At 40.4% G+C, this 17,876-nt stretch overlaps 1 protein-coding gene across 1 annotated transcript in view; it reads right to left on the reverse strand.

The window, feature by feature from the left end:
• gnptab (N-acetylglucosamine-1-phosphate transferase subunits alpha and beta) overlaps positions 1-17,082 on the reverse strand; it is a 45,681-nt gene extending 28,599 nt beyond the window's left edge. Inside the window, exons 1-7 of the mRNA XM_084049404.1 lie at positions 16,801-17,082; positions 13,252-13,337; positions 11,257-11,376; positions 7,909-7,959; positions 6,649-6,851; positions 5,135-5,199; positions 3,250-3,384 (exon numbers count right to left, since the gene is read on the reverse strand). Of these exons, the coding sequence (XP_083905530.1) occupies positions 3,250-3,384; positions 5,135-5,199; positions 6,649-6,851; positions 7,909-7,959; positions 11,257-11,376; positions 13,252-13,337; positions 16,801-16,932 (792 nt within the window). The 5' untranslated portion in view covers positions 16,933-17,082. The remainder of the gene's footprint in view (positions 1-3,249; positions 3,385-5,134; positions 5,200-6,648; positions 6,852-7,908; positions 7,960-11,256; positions 11,377-13,251; positions 13,338-16,800) is intronic.
• Between the last annotated feature and the right edge of the window lie 794 nt (positions 17,083-17,876).

Genomic DNA, 17,876 nt, shown 5'->3' on the forward strand with positions numbered 1-17,876 from the left:
TGTAAACTTGGTTGACTGCTGTACTCGATACAATTTAGTTCTGTACTGTAGCTAATTGTGGGACCATTATTGAACACTGCTAAATAAACTATAATGTCCTATAAACACTTGAGTCATTATTTTCTCGTATGCCTACATAAGCTCCATAATCTACTGTGTGTTAGCCCATTAAGACCGGGAACGCATCTGTGTCAATTTAGATTTCTTTGGCTATTCAAAAATAGCAGCTAGCAGATCTGCTATTTTAGAAAAATCGTGAATATTTGTGCAAATCATCGAATTATTTTTTTTGAAGCGAACATTTTTAACTAAAATGTTTGCTTCTGGGGCCCTGGAACAAAATATTTTGAGATGGGGTTCCGCGGCCAAATACATATAATTTTGGGGGTCCTAGACATGAAAAACGTTTGAAAACCACTGATATACAACATAAGTTTTTTTAAAAAATTGTTAGGATTTAGATTAGAAGACATTTGTAGAATGCCCAGAAGCAAAGATTTTAGTTAAAAATGTTCGCTTTAAAAATACACATAATCAAAGATTTGCACACATTTTCATGATTTTTCAAAGAATTGCAGATCTACAAGCTCATAGCGCGGCACTTGGTGCCACGCTATGTGCTTGTAGATCTGCTATTTTTGAATATCTAAAAAAATTACACAGATGCGTTCCCGGTCTTCATGGGTTAAACATACATCAGACAAGGTTAGCTACGGTACAGCACAACACCGCAATATCCTCAGCGATCATTTATCCATTTATAACTATGAGGAGTATACAAATGGACCCTGCAAGGGTCCATTTGGTTACATTCGTACACTCTCAGAGTTCAGTTAACACTCCAGGACTTTAGCTTTTGAAGATGAGAGACGAAGAGGCGTGTGCGCGCGCTCCACTGTGTGTGTGTGTGTGTGTGTGTGTGTGTGTGTGTGTGTGTGTGTGTGTGTGTGTGTGAGAGCACAGTCTTGTTGTTTTTGATTAACTGGGCGGTAATCCTTGCTCGTTAACTGACATTCCTCCTTCTCAAAATATCCCGGGCCAGAGTTCTTCTGATGAGAGAAAATTATTAGACAGGACAAGCCGCCCGGCTGCCGAAAGGGGCCAAACGTGGGCCCTTTGGCCCCCTCCGGTCTAACAGTATAACCCATTAAGACCTGAGGCCGATTCTACAAAATGTCTTCTAAATCCTAACTGTTTTTTGAACAAAAACGTATGTTACTATATCAGTGGTTCTCAATCTTTTTCATGTCAAGGACCACCCAAAATGTTATGTATTTGGCCGCCGACCCCCATCTCAAAACGTTTTGTTCCAGGGACCCCCAGAAGCACAGATTTGAGTTACAAATGTTCGCTTTAAAAGAATATGTGTATTCAAAGATTTGCAAAAATGTTCACGATTTTTCCAAAAATAGCAGATCTACAAGCTCGTAGTGCGGCAGAACAAAAAATCCTGAGTTTTGAAAAAAAAAAAATCAGAACCCAATATATCATTATGTGAAGATTTGCAGCTCCATCCACTCCTTGTTTAACTTATAACTGAAAAAGGCTGTAGGCCTATCTCACTTCCTAAAAAATAAATAAAAAATTTGCTGGCACAGTATGAACATATTTTTTTATTTCATTAGCACTGAGAGAGTTAATGGGTTAAAACAGGAGAAAAAAGTAAGTAAGATCTCCTCTTATGGGGGTCCCTGACACCAAATCTTTCCAAATGGTGGTCCGCATCTTAATATGTATCAATGTGGGGGTCCTTGACATGAAAATGAAACACTGATTTCTGTTTTGTGTTGCTGATGGCTGTTAAATCATTCCCTAATGGTTTATACATAATCTAATCTATCCATCTATGACTTCTTTGATGTATAAAAAGACTTATCTGATCAAAAGACACACATCCCTCTGTAATAATGCTGTATCCATAACAGTGCCATGGTAGGATACTCTAACGATGCCACCTTGTGGCAAAAGGATGGGATCTTAACTTTTTCATGAAGTGGTTAGGTAAGAATATTTGATGTCTTTTAAAAATGTGCAAATTGTTGATTTCTGCTTGGCTCTCTGTAAACTAAGGACACATTAACAAAGGTGTTCATTGGGTGTGCAACTGCCCCCTGGTGTTTGGTAAGTGACCTGGAATTAAAAAATCCCATCTACTGCAGAATTGAATCTATTTTCAACGTATGCCTCCCTTGCACCAGAGGAGAGGTATTTAAATGTTTTATCTTAGCCCTCTTCTTTCATGTCATAAACACCATATGCATATATTTAGCTATTAACACAATGAGTGCCAAAAACGAAATATTACGTTTTCGTAAATACACCCGTGGAGTCTGGAGTGCAATAAACGTAATATTACGTTTTAAAAAAAAATATATATATATATATATTATTTTTTTTCCCACAAGAGGGCGCTCTGATGCAACTTAGGAATGACATGGCTCCCCATCCGCTTCCTGTCTATTTCCTTCTTTAAAACGTCTGTATCTCCGAATCTGTTTCCGGTGGGGAAAACCGGTCATGCGCGATGCGGGACCCCTCCCCGTTGTAACTCGCGAGTGAAATGTTATCGTTCCAGGATGTAGCCAGGGTCATGGCGCTTCATGAATGGATGCTTTTTTTAACGTGGATTTGCTCGTCATGGAGTCTAGAGCTTTAAGCGCAGTCAATGGTGAGATTGCTGGCACCCACGGTATGTTGTTATTAAAAAATTCAGGCACCCAATGTGTTAATAGTACATTTTGTGGAATGAATTAATCACACTGTTCCTTCATTGTCTCTTTTGTTTACATGCAGGCAGATTGTCAGACTACTGTTTCCTACTGTTACACCCAACAGTGTTGCCAAAACCCGCCTAAAGAACAATCCACACTCAAGCTTTTAATGTGCCGCAGTGGCAGTCATGAAATGAATGCATTTCGGCCTGCTGGCCTTTGTCAGCGATTCCAGAATTGCTGACAAAGAAGCAAAGATTTGAGTTACAAATGTTTGCTTAAAAAAATATTATATTCAAAAGGTTTTCACAAATTTTCACGATTTTTCAAAAATAGCAGATCTACCAGCTCATAGCGCGGCACTCGGTGCCGCGCTATGAGCTGGTAGATATGCTATTTTTGAATAGCCAAAAGTATAAAAGGTTAAAGTGCTTAAAATGATTGTGATGCTAACTGTATATTAACAATTTTTTGCTGGGGACCCCCTGGAACCCCTGGGGGTCCCCCCGGAACCCCACTTTGAGAAGCAACACCTCACCTGTTTGATCCTGCTGGTGATGGGCGAGGGCAGTTTGACTCGGAGCTGCTCCGTCTCCTTGAAGGACGCTGGGAAGCCACTCAGATAGGCCAGCGTCTGCATCCGCACCAGGCCCGGCGAGTCTTTGTCTGTGGTCTTCAACAAACAACAGCATGATGTCAGTGTAGGTTAAAGGGATTCTAGGCAACTTCAGAGATCAAAAAAAGAAAACAAACTGTTGTCGAACACGGCCCCTCCCCCCCCCCCTTTTTTTTAACAAATCTTATTTATGCGTGTCACTGCCCGCCCCTGCTGGTTCTCTGAATTTTTATTTTTAAATAGGCTCTGTCATGATTAATTGACCACATAAATGAGGTTAAGCAACTAAATTCTATCCAAACTAGTGATGCGTGGGTTGACCCGTAACCCGCGGGTCCCGCGGGTTACGGGTCAACCCGCGGCGCGGGTGGGTCGAGTCAGAATTTCAGTGGCAATTATGCGTGCTGCGGGTGAGCGGGTCAGCCGCTCTCACACGCAAAAAATAAATACAAAATCACATGCTCTTGTTTTGTCTTTGATCCTAATAAGAATAAGAATAATAACAATAAAACAGTTTGAATACACTTGGGGATTATTTTCTAACCATGATTTTACAGAATAAAAAAAAAATTGCGGGTCGCGGGGCGGGTTGAGCCATAGATTTATATAGGGGTTCGCGGGGCGGGTTGAGGTGGGTTGGGTTGAGGCGGGTTGGGTTCCGTGGCGGGTCATGAAAAAACCCGACCCGCGCATCACTAATCCAAACGCTATCTTAAAAGTAAATTCCGTGCCTCAAAAAATAAGTTTGAGAGCGTTTTAAAGTTTTAAAACCGAAAGTAAAAGCACCGCAGAGAAAACAATGGCTGCCGTTCCATTTTTGTCGGCTGCACTCGGTTCCATTCGGTTTCACTCAAACTCGCCACACGGACAAGGACGCGCACGGACGCGCACATGCATGCGTTTCATTTACGTCCCGGATACCCGGATGTCAAAACATAAATAGCAGGGAAAATACAGATTTCAGAAAGAGGACTGTGTATCAATGAAGGAAAACACCCCAGCATCATTATATAGTGGCTGATAGAGGGTTTTTTTTTTTTAATTTAGGCTTAAAGTTACCTAGAATCCCTTTAACATCCAACAAATCCAACTCCCCTGTTTTTAGAGATAATTTTCAGGCTTTGACTTCTGCTTTATTGTATGGCTCTCTGTCTTGCTCAGGGACACTTCGACACTTCGACCGGGGGGGGGGGGGGGGGGGGGGGGGCGAACCGGGGAATTTCTGATTCCCAGCATCTCTACCTGCTCAGCTCAACCGTATGGCCGTCCCGAAAGTTATTTTACCCCATTAAGACCGGGAACACATCTGTGTAACAACTTAAACCATTATTTTATAGTTTAGCTATTCATAAATAGCAGATATACAAGCTCGTAGCGCGACACCGAGTGCCGGGCTATGAGCTTGTAGATCTGCTATTTTTGAAAAATGTGTGCAAATCTTTGAATTATACAATTTTTGTAACTCAAATCTTTGCTTCTGGGGGGTCCCTGGAACTGAATATTTTGAGATGGGGTCGGTGGTCAAATACATATAATTTTGGGGGGCCTCGACATGAAAAGGTTTGAGAACCACGGATTATAGCGACATGATTTTTTTCAAAAAACTGTTAGGATTTAGAAGACATTTGTAGAATCCCCAGAAGCAAATATTTGAGATCAGAAGCCCTGTGAGAATTACTATAGCAGCAGCCCTCATGTAGACTTACGAACACGTCTGTATGAGGGCTAATGTTCATAGCACTGGAGCACATATCTTACATAATTATTATGTAGTCAGCTGAAATAAGTGACAGCTATAATAACTCACCAAGTAACATCGGGAGACAGAACGTTTCAGATCTTCTCTTGACACATCTTTATATGCCTTGTCAGCTGAAAAAGGAGAAAAAAGAAGTAACGTTAAGTAACAAGTCAGGGTTTTGGATAGAACTTCAGTGATGATTCAACAACACGGGCCTGCTGGCAAACACCAAAATAATAGTCACTAAGAATATACAGGCATGCAAACAGCCCAGAGGTGAAAAAGGTGACAACATGTTGTTTTCTTTCGGGTCAGGTGTCACACAATTGCCCTATTTGGGTTCAAAAAGGTGACTGTAGCTGAAAAGTGACACTTTTGCATGTCTGAGAATATAGGCTGCACTAGCCTTCCTGCTTTCATGTATAGAGGGGCGGGTTTAAAATCAGCGCGGGGAGAATGCGCCTGATCCCATTGGTTCACCGATCTGTCCGTCAGCCCCCGCCCCGTCAACACAACATTACGAGCGACGCCCACTGCACTCTGGTTGGTTGGGGAAATTAAACACTTCCTATACCGGGTACACCGACACGCTGGTCCAGGCTTTTATTTTTTAGGAAAACTAAACAATAAAAGCCTGGAGATCGAGGCTACTAAGAATATAATCGACAGTTGAATCCATACCGTTTTGTGCACATGAACGCTACTTTAATTATGGGTATCAAAATCTTTGACCGAGAGATAAAGGATTCATGTTGACGTTAGGTCAATATCGCCACCATATATTAGCAGGGTCAGCTTGCCATAACTCCACTGCAAGAAATATGCCGAGCTGTACCTGAGACTAAAACGTTTTTCTCCACTACTGTTAATGTTAAGCTATGGTGTTTTGGTATGAAAACCCAACCCATTAACCAAGTGTCCTGTATCATAACATAACTACATGTTTGACATTTTGAGAAAAAAAAACACACATGTAAAATCAGTTGAGCAATTCAGTGAGTTATGATGATTTTCATAGTGGAGACATACATGGGGTCTACATGCATTAGGAGGCACGACTTGAGCTAATATGGCGGCTGCCACCATAGATAATACAGTATCTATGGTGGACACAGCCCCTTACGCAAGGCATTAGCCCATTCAGACCTGGAACGCATTTGTGTCACTTTTAAATTTGAGCATTTGAGCATTTGAGTTCATAGCGCGGCACCGTGTGCCGCGCTATGAACTTGTAGATCTGCTATTTTTGAAAGGTCTTGACAATGTGTGCAAATCTCTGAATATATATTGTTTTAATGCGAACATTTTTAACTCAAATCTTTGCTTCTGGGGGGTCCCTGGAACACAATATTTTGAGATGGGGGTCCGCGGCCAAATACAAATAATTTTGAGGGTCCTTGACCTGAAAAAGTTTGAGCACCACTGATATAGAAACATATGTTTTTTTTTCAGAATACTGTTGGGAGTTAGAAGACATTTGTAGAATCGGCTTCAGGTCTGGTAATGGGTTAAACTAATATTCAAAATCAGAACGGGCCTAAGACAAGAACATTGTGTGTGGGTGGAGTGGACAGCTTTACCATCCGCCTGAGCGTGAAAGATGACCACGGAGACGGTGGTGGAGTGCTGGAAGGGTTTGGTGAGCAGCATCAGCTCCTTGGCGGTGGAGAACAGCGGCGAGAGCGACGGCAGCTCCTTCAGCGTGACGTTGGCTGGCAGCGCTGGGTCCAAAGCTAGCATGGGCGCTATGATGCAGTGAGAAAGCAGGCATTCTGGCTTCACGCTGCAGAAGGCCGCGCAGGGGAGAAAAAGAATGATTCAAAAGAAAGAAAGGAGTCATTTAGGGCTGCTGCAACCAGGGCAGGAATTTCAGGGAGGCCACGAAGGCCATGGCCGTCGTTGCCCCCGAGTTTGGCCTTGTGCCCCTCAAAGAAATGGCATGCCCGGAGCCCACAGTGGCCTTAATGCCCCAGCTGACTGTACCACTTTCTCCTCTGTCACTTTCTTGTCAATATGTAGACACCGGTGTCTCTTTCTTGTCATGTAGACACCAGTGTCTCTTAACTCCACTGTAAATACCATATTTTTTTTTATTTCACAGCAGATAGTCTACATATTACATTTAAAATCATCCTTAACTCTTAAATTCAATTAATTCTTGTTGGCCCTAGCTGGCATTTGGCCTTTGTGCCCTAAAAAAATGGACAATACCAAAGCCCAAGTGGCCTTGCCCCTAAAATGACAAAATCCCAGGCCTGGCAGCAACTATCGGTTATGTTCTTAGCGAGTATTCTATACATACATTACGATACATTTTCAGATGAATCGAATAATTGAAAAGCATGCATTTACATATTTTTTTATAATCTGTTGAATCAATTAGTTCAATTAAATGTTGCACCCCAATCAATACTTTGTCAAGTTCACACCTCCTGCATGCAGCATGCGGCTTCCTTTGCGACTGTGGTTGAAACTGACAATGGCAGTTGTGACTAAACGCAAATAGGAAATAGTGGTGCAGGTTCACACAATGACACTAACTATCTACCACCATCAAGTGACATCTTATCTAGTCTGATCTTATCTACATGCTATTGTGGCCTCTAGACTCTAGACTTTTACATGAAAGGCAACTTCCATATTATAGCTTGCTAACTTTCCAGGAATAGAAAGCCTGCCGTTTCTATTAGCTTTGATGTAGTGGAATAGAAGAATGAAGTATTAAAAAGTTAATTCATTAAATAACAGTCACTTTCAACCACTGGTTCCATGTAGTTTCATGAACATCCAGAATGCAACCTGTTCTTCAATGTAATCATCTTCTCTGGTTTTCCACTCACCTGTCTTTTGGCACTTCAGTTGTATCGCTTGCATTCTTCCCCAGGCGCTCCCTATTGGTAACAAGCCAGAAATATGATTTAATTTGAAGATAACGTACAAACAATCATCATTAAACAATAACTGTGTTGCTCAATTCTTTTTTTAAATTTATTTTTTACAAATTACGTCATTCAAGCCTGACCGATGCCAGATTCTGGGGTCCAATATTGAACCTGATTTTGGAGAATCCTAGACCACCCATGTTTTGACCCATTTCGTCAAATATGCTGTAATGAATTTGAGTTTCTATTTGAGAACAATTAACTTGTAAGCAAAATAACAAAATAAACAAATGATTTGATAAATACAAAATAAACACAATCTGAACTTGATTTTATTTAACCACTTAAGCCCTATAAAAATCAACAAGCTCATAACGCATCGCAACGCAACACAACGCATCGTGAGCTAACGACATGCCAAAAATAGGGAAGCCCGGTTCAAAGTGGTTAAAATTAGGGACACACAAAATGCATAATTGTCAATACAGATCAAAAGTCAAATCATTCATGCCAGTGAAGACACTGAACACTGAGTTCATACATTAAAGCTAAACTTCCTCTTACAATTGGGCCAACCTTTGAACTCTGACACCCACATACAGTATTTAATTACTTGATCTGGGGCGATGTCCGAGCCAGCCAATCAATTTTCACTCTATTTGCTATTGGTCAGTGTACTCAGGCAATCAGAGATCTCCATCTACTGATGTCGTCTGTCTGGTGACAAGTCAATTCAATATGTACAACAACAGCAGCAGGAGGAATGGCTGCTAACAAACGTACACCCACTGCTTTGAAAACCAACCCTGATACCATCCCACTATGAAAGACCTCCCTACAGTTTTTTGCATTGGTTCTGTGATGACGTTATTTGTTTTTATCTCCTCTTATTGTTTCCACCTTAAGTACATGTTTGACATTTGAAAATAAAACACACATGTAAAATCAGTTGAGCAATTCAGTGAGTTATGATGATTTTCATAGTGGAGACATACAGTACATGGGGTCTACATGCATTAGGAGGCACGACTTGAGCTAATATGACGGCTGCCACCATAGATAATACAGTATCTATGGTGGACACAGCCCATTACGCAAGGCATTAACCCATTAAGACCTGGAACGCATCTGTGTCACTTTTAAATTTGAGCTAAAAAGCATTAATTTACACTTTGGCTATTCAAAAATAGCAGATATACAAGCTCATAGCGCAGCACCGAGTGCCGCGCTATGAACTTGTAGATCTGCTATTTTTGAAAGATCTTGACAATGTGTGCAAATATTTGATTATATATATTGTTTTAATGCGAACATTTTTAACTCAAATCTTTGCTTCTGGGGGTCCCTGGAACACAATATTTTGAGATGGGGGTCAGCGGCCAAATACATATCATTTTGGGGGTCCTTGACATGAAAACGTTTGAGCACCACTGATATAGAAACATACATTTTTTTCAGAATACTGTTGGGATTTAGAATACATTTGTAGAATCGGCTTCAGGTCTCCTCGTATTGTTTCCACCTATAGTTTTATCCCATTCATTGAATTTAGATGTCACCAGACTGTAGACAGAGATCTCTGGTCGTCTGGCTTACGCGAGACAACAGACAGAGGGACTAGCCACTGAAGCTTGTTAATACTGTCCATTCACATGACCAAACAGTGAAGCACAACGACAGATACCGTACATAAACATACGCATTATCAATAAGAACCCTAGTATCCCAATTCTGGGCGTGTCAATGGAGGTGTATTTGCAGTGGTGGAAAAAGTACTCAAATTCTTTACTTAAGTAAAAGTACCAATACTGCAATATAGAAATACTCTGCTATGTAAGTAAAAGTCCAGAATTCAAAATTTACTTGAGTAAAAGTACAGAAGTATTGGCATCAAAAGGTACTTAAAGTACCAAAAGTACAAGTACTAAAATATTTGAAAATAGCAGATCTACAAGCTCACAACGCGTCGTGATGGGACGCGTTGTGAGCTTGTAGATCGGCTATTTTCAAATAGCCTAGGTATAAAGTAGGGCTAAAGTGGTTAATGTATGTTTTATAATATTTTACAATAGTACAATATTTGCCTCTGAGATGTAGTGGAGTAGAAGTAAAAGTACTGGATATTGGAAATACTCAAGTAAAGTACAACCTCACAATTATACTTAAGTACAGTACTTAAGTAAATGCACTTAGTTACTTTCCACCACTGCGTATTTGTCATTGCACATTATGCACACACATGAAGAAATGTGTCCTCTGCATTTATCCATCCTAAAACTAGTTGCAGTGGGGTGTCATTAGTGTCAAAGTGTCCCAGGGACACTTTGACAAATAAGTGAGGAAATAGCCAGCACACAATGAATGTCCTTTTCACAGGGTTTTATAAAAAAAAACATGTGAAAAGCACATTCATTGTGTGCTGGCTATTTCCTCACTTTCATGACATTATTGAGCCGTTGCACCTTAGACTTTTCATTTGATCTGGAGTGTTGCGGGCCTTCTGCTTTGCAGTCATTTCTCGCACTTTGACAAATAGACAATGCACCGTGAACGTGTTGTGGAAGGAAGGAAGGAAGGAAGTATTTAGGTTTTAAGTGGTAAAGCAACTTCAAGCCACGGCTCTTTGTCAGAACAAACTCAGCCAGTTTAACCTGACGAAGATCCTCGAAACGGCAACAGTCTATTCTATGAATGTGCAGGTTATATTCTCTCTTTTTTTCTTTAGATTTATTTTTGGTCTTTTATGCCTTTATTTTTGGACAGTAGGCTAGCACGAAACGGGGAGAGAGAGAGAGATGGGGAGTGACATGCAGCAAAGGCCGGACTTGAACTAGGCTACACTGAGCCTAAGTGCCTGGATCGCTACGCCAGCGGTCCAGGCCTATATTCTTCCTTATGATCATAGTCATCATACCCTAACATAGCACCCTGACAAGTGGTGTCATTCAGCATGTCATGTTCTACATATTATCATATTATCTCCATTGATAAACAGAATTATCAGGGAAAAAGTAAGTAAAATAGCCGATCTACAAGCGCACAACCTATCATGTGTTGTTGTGAGCTTGTAGTATTTTTTTACAATTTGAAAATGGCAAAGTGGTAAATAAAATCAAATTGATTTGATGTGTTTGTATTGTTTCTATCAAAGACATTTGTGTTATTTAAAAAAATGTGCCTGTATGTTAAATATTAAATAGAAACTTAAGTCAAATGAAGGTTTGTCAAATTCATAAGAACATTTTGCACGTATTGACCAAATCTGGGTAAAAATGGGTGGGGCTGTGGCTGTCACAGGTGGAGTACCTCATGGCTCTCTGCTCGTCCTCCAGCCGCTGTCGGACGTCCTTCAGTTCCTTCAGCAGAGCCGTGTCCGTGCCGTTCACCCACGTGTACACCACATCTATAGGCATGGGCAGGCACAGCCTAGAAGAAAACACAATATTACTCTTCAACTCAAACCCTCTTGACTTAGTAAACTGGACCCGAGCTGGCTCAGTACTTGGACCGTTTTTTTTCTGTTTTTCTGTCTACGCCAGCGGTGTCAAACTCGCGGCCCGCGGGCGTTTTGCGGCCCACGGAAAGGTCGATGGCGGCCCAGGAAATACTTTTAAAAATAGTAAATTGATACTACATCTAACAGACATAGAGTCGGAGTTTACATTGCCTTGCTGAGCGTCCAAGCAGATCTCCCCCACTCCGCTCGCTGCTATGGCTGCAGCAAGTACCTTTGATGGCCCGCTTTGTCTCTCCCCAGCTGTGGAATGTTGTGGCTGATTGGCTCGTTAAGAGTCTATTCAACTACTAGTCGAGTAGTAATGGCTATAGACGGATTTCCGCGCGACGTCATCACAGAGCAGAATGCGCAATCTGCGCATGCCTGGGGGTCAGTGGGGGAAAGGCGCGTTCGAAAATACAGCCCTGAGCGGCAGTGAGCGCACTGGCCAATACAAACTAATAGGCGAGTGTGCTCCGGTGCGTAATTTCCAAACGCACCCATAGGCTTCCCCCCGCAGCTGCGCGGTCATATTCCTCTCATGTTTACTAACAGGAAACCTCCCTATACTCTTTGATCCTCACACAGGAGTCAGACTCTCTCTCTCTCTCATCTCTGTAATTTTAAGATTTATTTGGCTATTCAAAAATAGCAGATAAAGTAGATCTGCTTTTGTGGATCTGCTTGTAGATCTGCTATTTTTGAAAAATCATGGAAATTCGTGGTGTTGATGCATCTTTGACCGTCACTGAGGAGTTTGTGGGGCTGGTGCCTATGACAGACACTACAACAGCAGATGACGTGTTCACCTGCCTGGTCGCTGTAGTTATAGCAGTGACTGAGATGTAGTGGAGTAGAAGTAAAAGTTCTGGAAATTGGAAATACTCTAATAAAGTAAAACTACTTCAAATCTTTACTTAGGTACAGTACTTGAGTAAATGTAATTAGTTACTTTACACCACTGTTCTATAAATACACCACTGTTCCAAAAATTGTAATTATTTAACCCACACAAATTACCAGGTATTGTTTAACTTCAAATTGAATTATTCTACTTAAAATGGTTTATAATAATAATTATAATTATTATAATTATTATTATTGTTACAAATTGCATTGTTTGTTTTCTGAGACAAGTTCAGACAACAGATTGAAAAACAATGCTGTATAACTGAATGCGTGAGCGCGCATGTGTGTCCGCAACTGGTTCCTGCCCACCTCAAGTCACAATTTGACCAATCTTGCCCGGACACCAAATTGAGTTTGACACCCCTGGTCTACGCCAACTCTCCCACACCACTCCTATAATGTGCTGTCAACCCATTCAATCCAGGAACGCATCTACAAATGTCTTCTAAATGTTGCTATACTATCAGTAGTGCTCAAACTTTTTTCATGTGAAGGACCACCCAATTTGGCCGCGGACCCCCCATGCCCACCCCCCCCTTTCAAAATATTTTTTTCCAGGGACCCCCGAGAAGCAAAGACTTGAGTTAAAAATGTTTGCTTGGAAAATTATATATATTCAAAGATTTGCACGATTTAAAAAAAAATAGCCAAAAGTATGAAATAATGGTCTAAGTGGTTACACAGATTGCGTTCCCGGTCATAATAGGGAAGCATTCAGCCAAAATAGCCGAATCTACCTCATGACGCATTTTGTAGAACGACTTTCAAGGAGATTTGGTGTAGATGGGAAAAAAATGAGGGGGCCCAAGTGCAGAGCCGAGGGGGACACCGGTGAACGGAGTATATAGGGTTTAAGTGGCTAAGAGAACTCTTTAATACGTCTATCTTTCTCTTACCTGCTTTGGAATGATTTTCCACCAACATTGTCTCTGTAGGAGTCAAATAACACGTGATACTGATCGCGGCTCCACTCCACCAGCACCTGTGCAAAGAGGTTATATATTAATTGTCAAGATCAAAATAATAAAAATGTAATCTTCCCATTAAGACCGTTTTATTTGTTTTTAAGACCTACAAAAGTCTTCTAAATCCTAACAGTTTTCTGAGAAAACTGTATGTCTATAATCTATAGATTATACATCTTTAAGCTCGTAGCGCGGCCCGAAGTGTCGCGCTACGAGCTTGTATATCTGCTATTTTTTCACAGCCAAATAAATCTAAAATGACACAGATGCTTTCCCGGCGGTCTTAATGGGTTAAGAGTGTTTTTTTGTTTTTTTTAAAGCATAGTCTGCAAATACATCTTCTGTTATTGTTGACGTTTATTTTTTTTATTAAGGTTCTGGCAACAGATGTAGGCTAAATGGCATGCTTCTATTTGCGTACAAGAATGTGTACAAGAAGAACAGTTTTGATTCAAACTACGTTGATGAGACAACATCAGCAGGAATCACAGCATTGTAAATGCATTTTCTAACAAATATTCCTATTCAAGGCTTCAAATGTATGCTTTATTTTTTAAACAAGGCACTTTTGAAACGGCACTCTAAATCAAATCCTGGTATTTAAAAAAAAAAAAGGTTTGAGGAACCCGGCCTGCTTCTGGTAGGAGACCAGATCTCTGTTGTTGTGATCCAGATAGGATCTTCTCCTTGGCCTTGCTAAGCAAAATCACATGAATAATATAATTTAATATAATTTAATATAATACTGTACACAAACAATTAACCCATTTAAACCGTGAAAGTCTCATTTTAGATAGATATCGTCTCTGCTGGGTGGAAACCTGTCCAAAACTGTTACTTTTCAGGATTCAAATCTACAAGCTCGAAACGCGTCGCGTGTAGTGTAGTATGATCAAGTAGGGTGTTCATTTTTTAGTGTGTGTGTGTGTGTGCGTGTGCGCGCTAGGGCTGGGTGAATTAATATTCGAATATTCCTCGAATATGGGGAAAATATGTATATTCAAATATATATATATATATTTTTTTTTTTGTTATGTTTATTTGACAGGGACAATACAAAAAACAATGTATCAAGTTAGAAAAACAAACAAAAGATATGTTTCATTGGATCCGAGCACTCGATACATTGTTTTTTGTATTGTTTGTCAAGTATTATTTTTTAAATATATATATATATATATTTATTTATTTTAAATAGAAAAAATAATAATAATAATACTATTCGAATATATTCCAATATGTGCCAATTTTTATTTTTGTTTTGTTTTACAAAAAAGTGTGTTGTGTGTGGGGTTTAAAAAGATAAACAATGGCGTGCTTCTGTTCTCGTTTTATTTTTGAAAAAATATCAATGCTGCTTTTATATTATTGTTTTAACTGTGTTTTGGTGTGTCTTTTTAAGGAGGGGGGGCGCCCCAATTTTCATGCAACTGAAAGAAATAGTGCTTTGAATCAGAAGCGACTGAGTGCTTCTGGGAGGAGACTTCATCCATGTTTTGTTGCGTTGTCTGGTCAACTGTGTGTGTACACAGTGTGTATGCAGGACAACTAGTTCTTATGTCAACTAACTACTAATGTCAGCCATAATAATCTGCTAATACCTGCAGGGGGTAGAGGGAGGGGGGGGGTTGGGTACTGGTTGTGTGTTGAAAACTCAGCATGCAAATCCTAATTACTTAGCAACCAAGTTGTCCAGATGCCCACTAATTGTGTGCTTTACTTTAGCTGTCTGCTACAGACATAGTGTAATAGGGGCCCCTCGCCCTGGGGGGCCCCTATGGACCCTATATAGACCCTTGTAAAACCTCTGCTAAGCAAGTTAGGATTCCCTCCTTGGAAGAGTGGGAGAGTGTCAGGTTTGAATCCTGGGTATGACATGAAACTATTATGGATTCCAGCTTTAAAACCAGCCGCAAGCTACTCTTCCATCCTATTTTTAATATCTGGAATCTAGAGTCGCAATACCAACCAACCCTTGACAGCCCATACATCCAAACAGTAAAGTCCTATCTGTTTGTATTACACAACGTTAAACTCTCCAACATTACAGCAGTACGGAAAGCTTGAATTATCCTCTTTGTATCTGCAAAGTGTTTGTTTCATAAAAATCAACCGCAGACATGTTGTTATGAGCTACTTTCTGTCAATACATTCCGTGCAGGTGATTATTTTTAGTAAGTAATCAGATAGGACTTTTCTGTTTAGATACGGGCTGTCAAGGGTTAGTATTGCAACTCTATATTCCAGAATATTATAAATAGGATCTAAGAGTTGCGTGCGGCTACTTTAACACTAAGGATAAGGATGTTAACAGACAGTGTATAGGCCTACAGTGTAGTAATGGAACCAAATGGACCCTTGTGCTTGTTGTGGGTCCATTTGGTTCAATGTTGTACACTCTCTGAGTCACCAGAGATCCTGCCGATCTACAAGCTCACAATGTGACCCATTGCAAGCTTGTAGATCTGCTATTTTCAAAAGATTTTTATACATTTGAAAAGTTGAAATGGGTACTTTCTACTTTGGTACTTCAAGTACATTTTGATACCAATACGTTTGTACTTTTACTCCCAATTCCAGACTTTTACTTGTAACAGCTGTATTTGTACATTGCAGTATTATTGAGCATTGAGTACTTGTCCCCACCACTGTGACCTACATTAAAGGGGCCCGAATGGACCGTACATAATAACACTGGGATAGTGTACTACAAAATGGAACAGAAAACAATGCAACCACTCACTCAAGAAAGAGTGGTTATACATTAGCTGTATAGTGGTATACATTAGCTGTATAACACAACTCTCGTAGACGTATTTATGATTCTAACGTTTTCAATCTACGAGAGTTGTAGGGTTCACCCCCCATGGACACAGGGACTTTCAGCACTATACCACGTAGACACTCCAAACATGTACAAATTGAAAATAAAGGTGCTTACCCCCATGCTCCACAAATGTTAACTCTCGCTACGGGGTAGTAGTTTAATGTAATAATCCATATATTTCAATAAAGAAGTGTTTTAATGCCGTCTGTGGCCGAACGCCATTTTTCACCCTCGTTTACTTCCTGTTTACATTGAGTGTAATTCCGGGTTTCACCAGATGGGCGCGTCACTACCCGTCACTACCGCCCATTGGGAACTTCCGACAGAATCGGCCACAGACGGCATTAAAACACTTCTTTATTGAAAGATAAGGATTATTACATTAAACTACTACCCCGTAGCGAGAGTTAACATTTGGGGCGTGGGGGTAAGCACCTTTATTTTCAATTTCTACATGTTTGGAGTGTCTACGGGGTATAGTGCTGAAAGTCCCTGTGTCCATGGGGGGTGAAACCTACAACTCTCCAAGATTGAAAACGTCAGAATCATAAATACGTCCACGAGAGTTGTATTCTACGGAGGATAGTGTACTACAAAAAGGAACAGCAAACATGCAACCACTCACTGAAGAAAGAGTGTTTTTTTTACATTACCTCTCCGAACTGGAAGGCTGACACGATCATGAGCACCAGCCCTCCGAAGCAGAGGTAGAGCCCATAGCGGTGAGACAGGCAGGTGTAGGTCTGTCTCTGCAGCAGCTTGAGCAGGGAGCTGATGATCACCATGATGCCTGATGATGATGATCTCCTCCTGCCCACAGCATAGTAACCACTTCATTCATAAAAAGCATAAATAGTAGTGCTGGAGGACATGTATATTATGGCTGCAGTAATATAGTCACCACCATGTCTGGTCGTTGTGTTGTTTGATCATGTCAGCTGACACACACACTAGCCAGTCACACACTGTGACACACATCACACATGACACAAACAACTACACTTCCTCCTTCGTCCCTTCCGCTCCTCCTCCTCCTCGTCCTCCTCCTCCTGTCTGTATAGCAGCTCTTTATCGCCCTCTGCAGGCGAGGAGAATTCATTGTTACAGTAAGGCAGGGGTCTTCAACGTTTTCAGGCCAAGGACCCCCTAGCTGAGAGAGAGATGAAGCAGGGACCCCCTCTATATTGTATACAATTGTGTTTCAGATGAACTTTTGCTGCTCTTTTTTCCCTCTACACACCTAAAACTCTTTGCCAAAAATAGTACTATTTTTGGCAAAAGTTCTCCTCAGAAAAGATGCTAGGGTTCAAGTGGTTAATGTGAAAAAAAGATAAAATCTCACTCAAAGATTTGGCGGACCCCCTGTAGTAACTCTGAGGACCCCCTAGGGGTCCCGGACCCCCTGTTGAAGACCCCTGCAGTAAGGTTTGATTTGATGATGATGATGATGATGATGATGATGATTATGATGATTATGATGATGATGATGATGATGATGATTATTATTAGTAGCAGTAGTAGTAGTAGCATTATCATCGTTATCATTATCATTATCATTATCATTATCATTATTATTATTATTATTATTATTATTATTATTATTATAAGGAGTAGTAGTTGTAGTATTCGTATAATAATAATAATAATAATAATAATAATAATAATAATTATAATTATTATTATTATTATTATTACAATTATAACTATCGACCGTAGGATAATATAATTT

The sequence above is a fragment of the Gymnoscopelus microlampas genome, assembly GCF_963454915.1.
Source record: "Gymnoscopelus microlampas genome assembly, chromosome: 23".
NCBI lineage: Eukaryota > Metazoa > Chordata > Actinopteri > Myctophiformes > Myctophidae > Gymnoscopelus > Gymnoscopelus microlampas.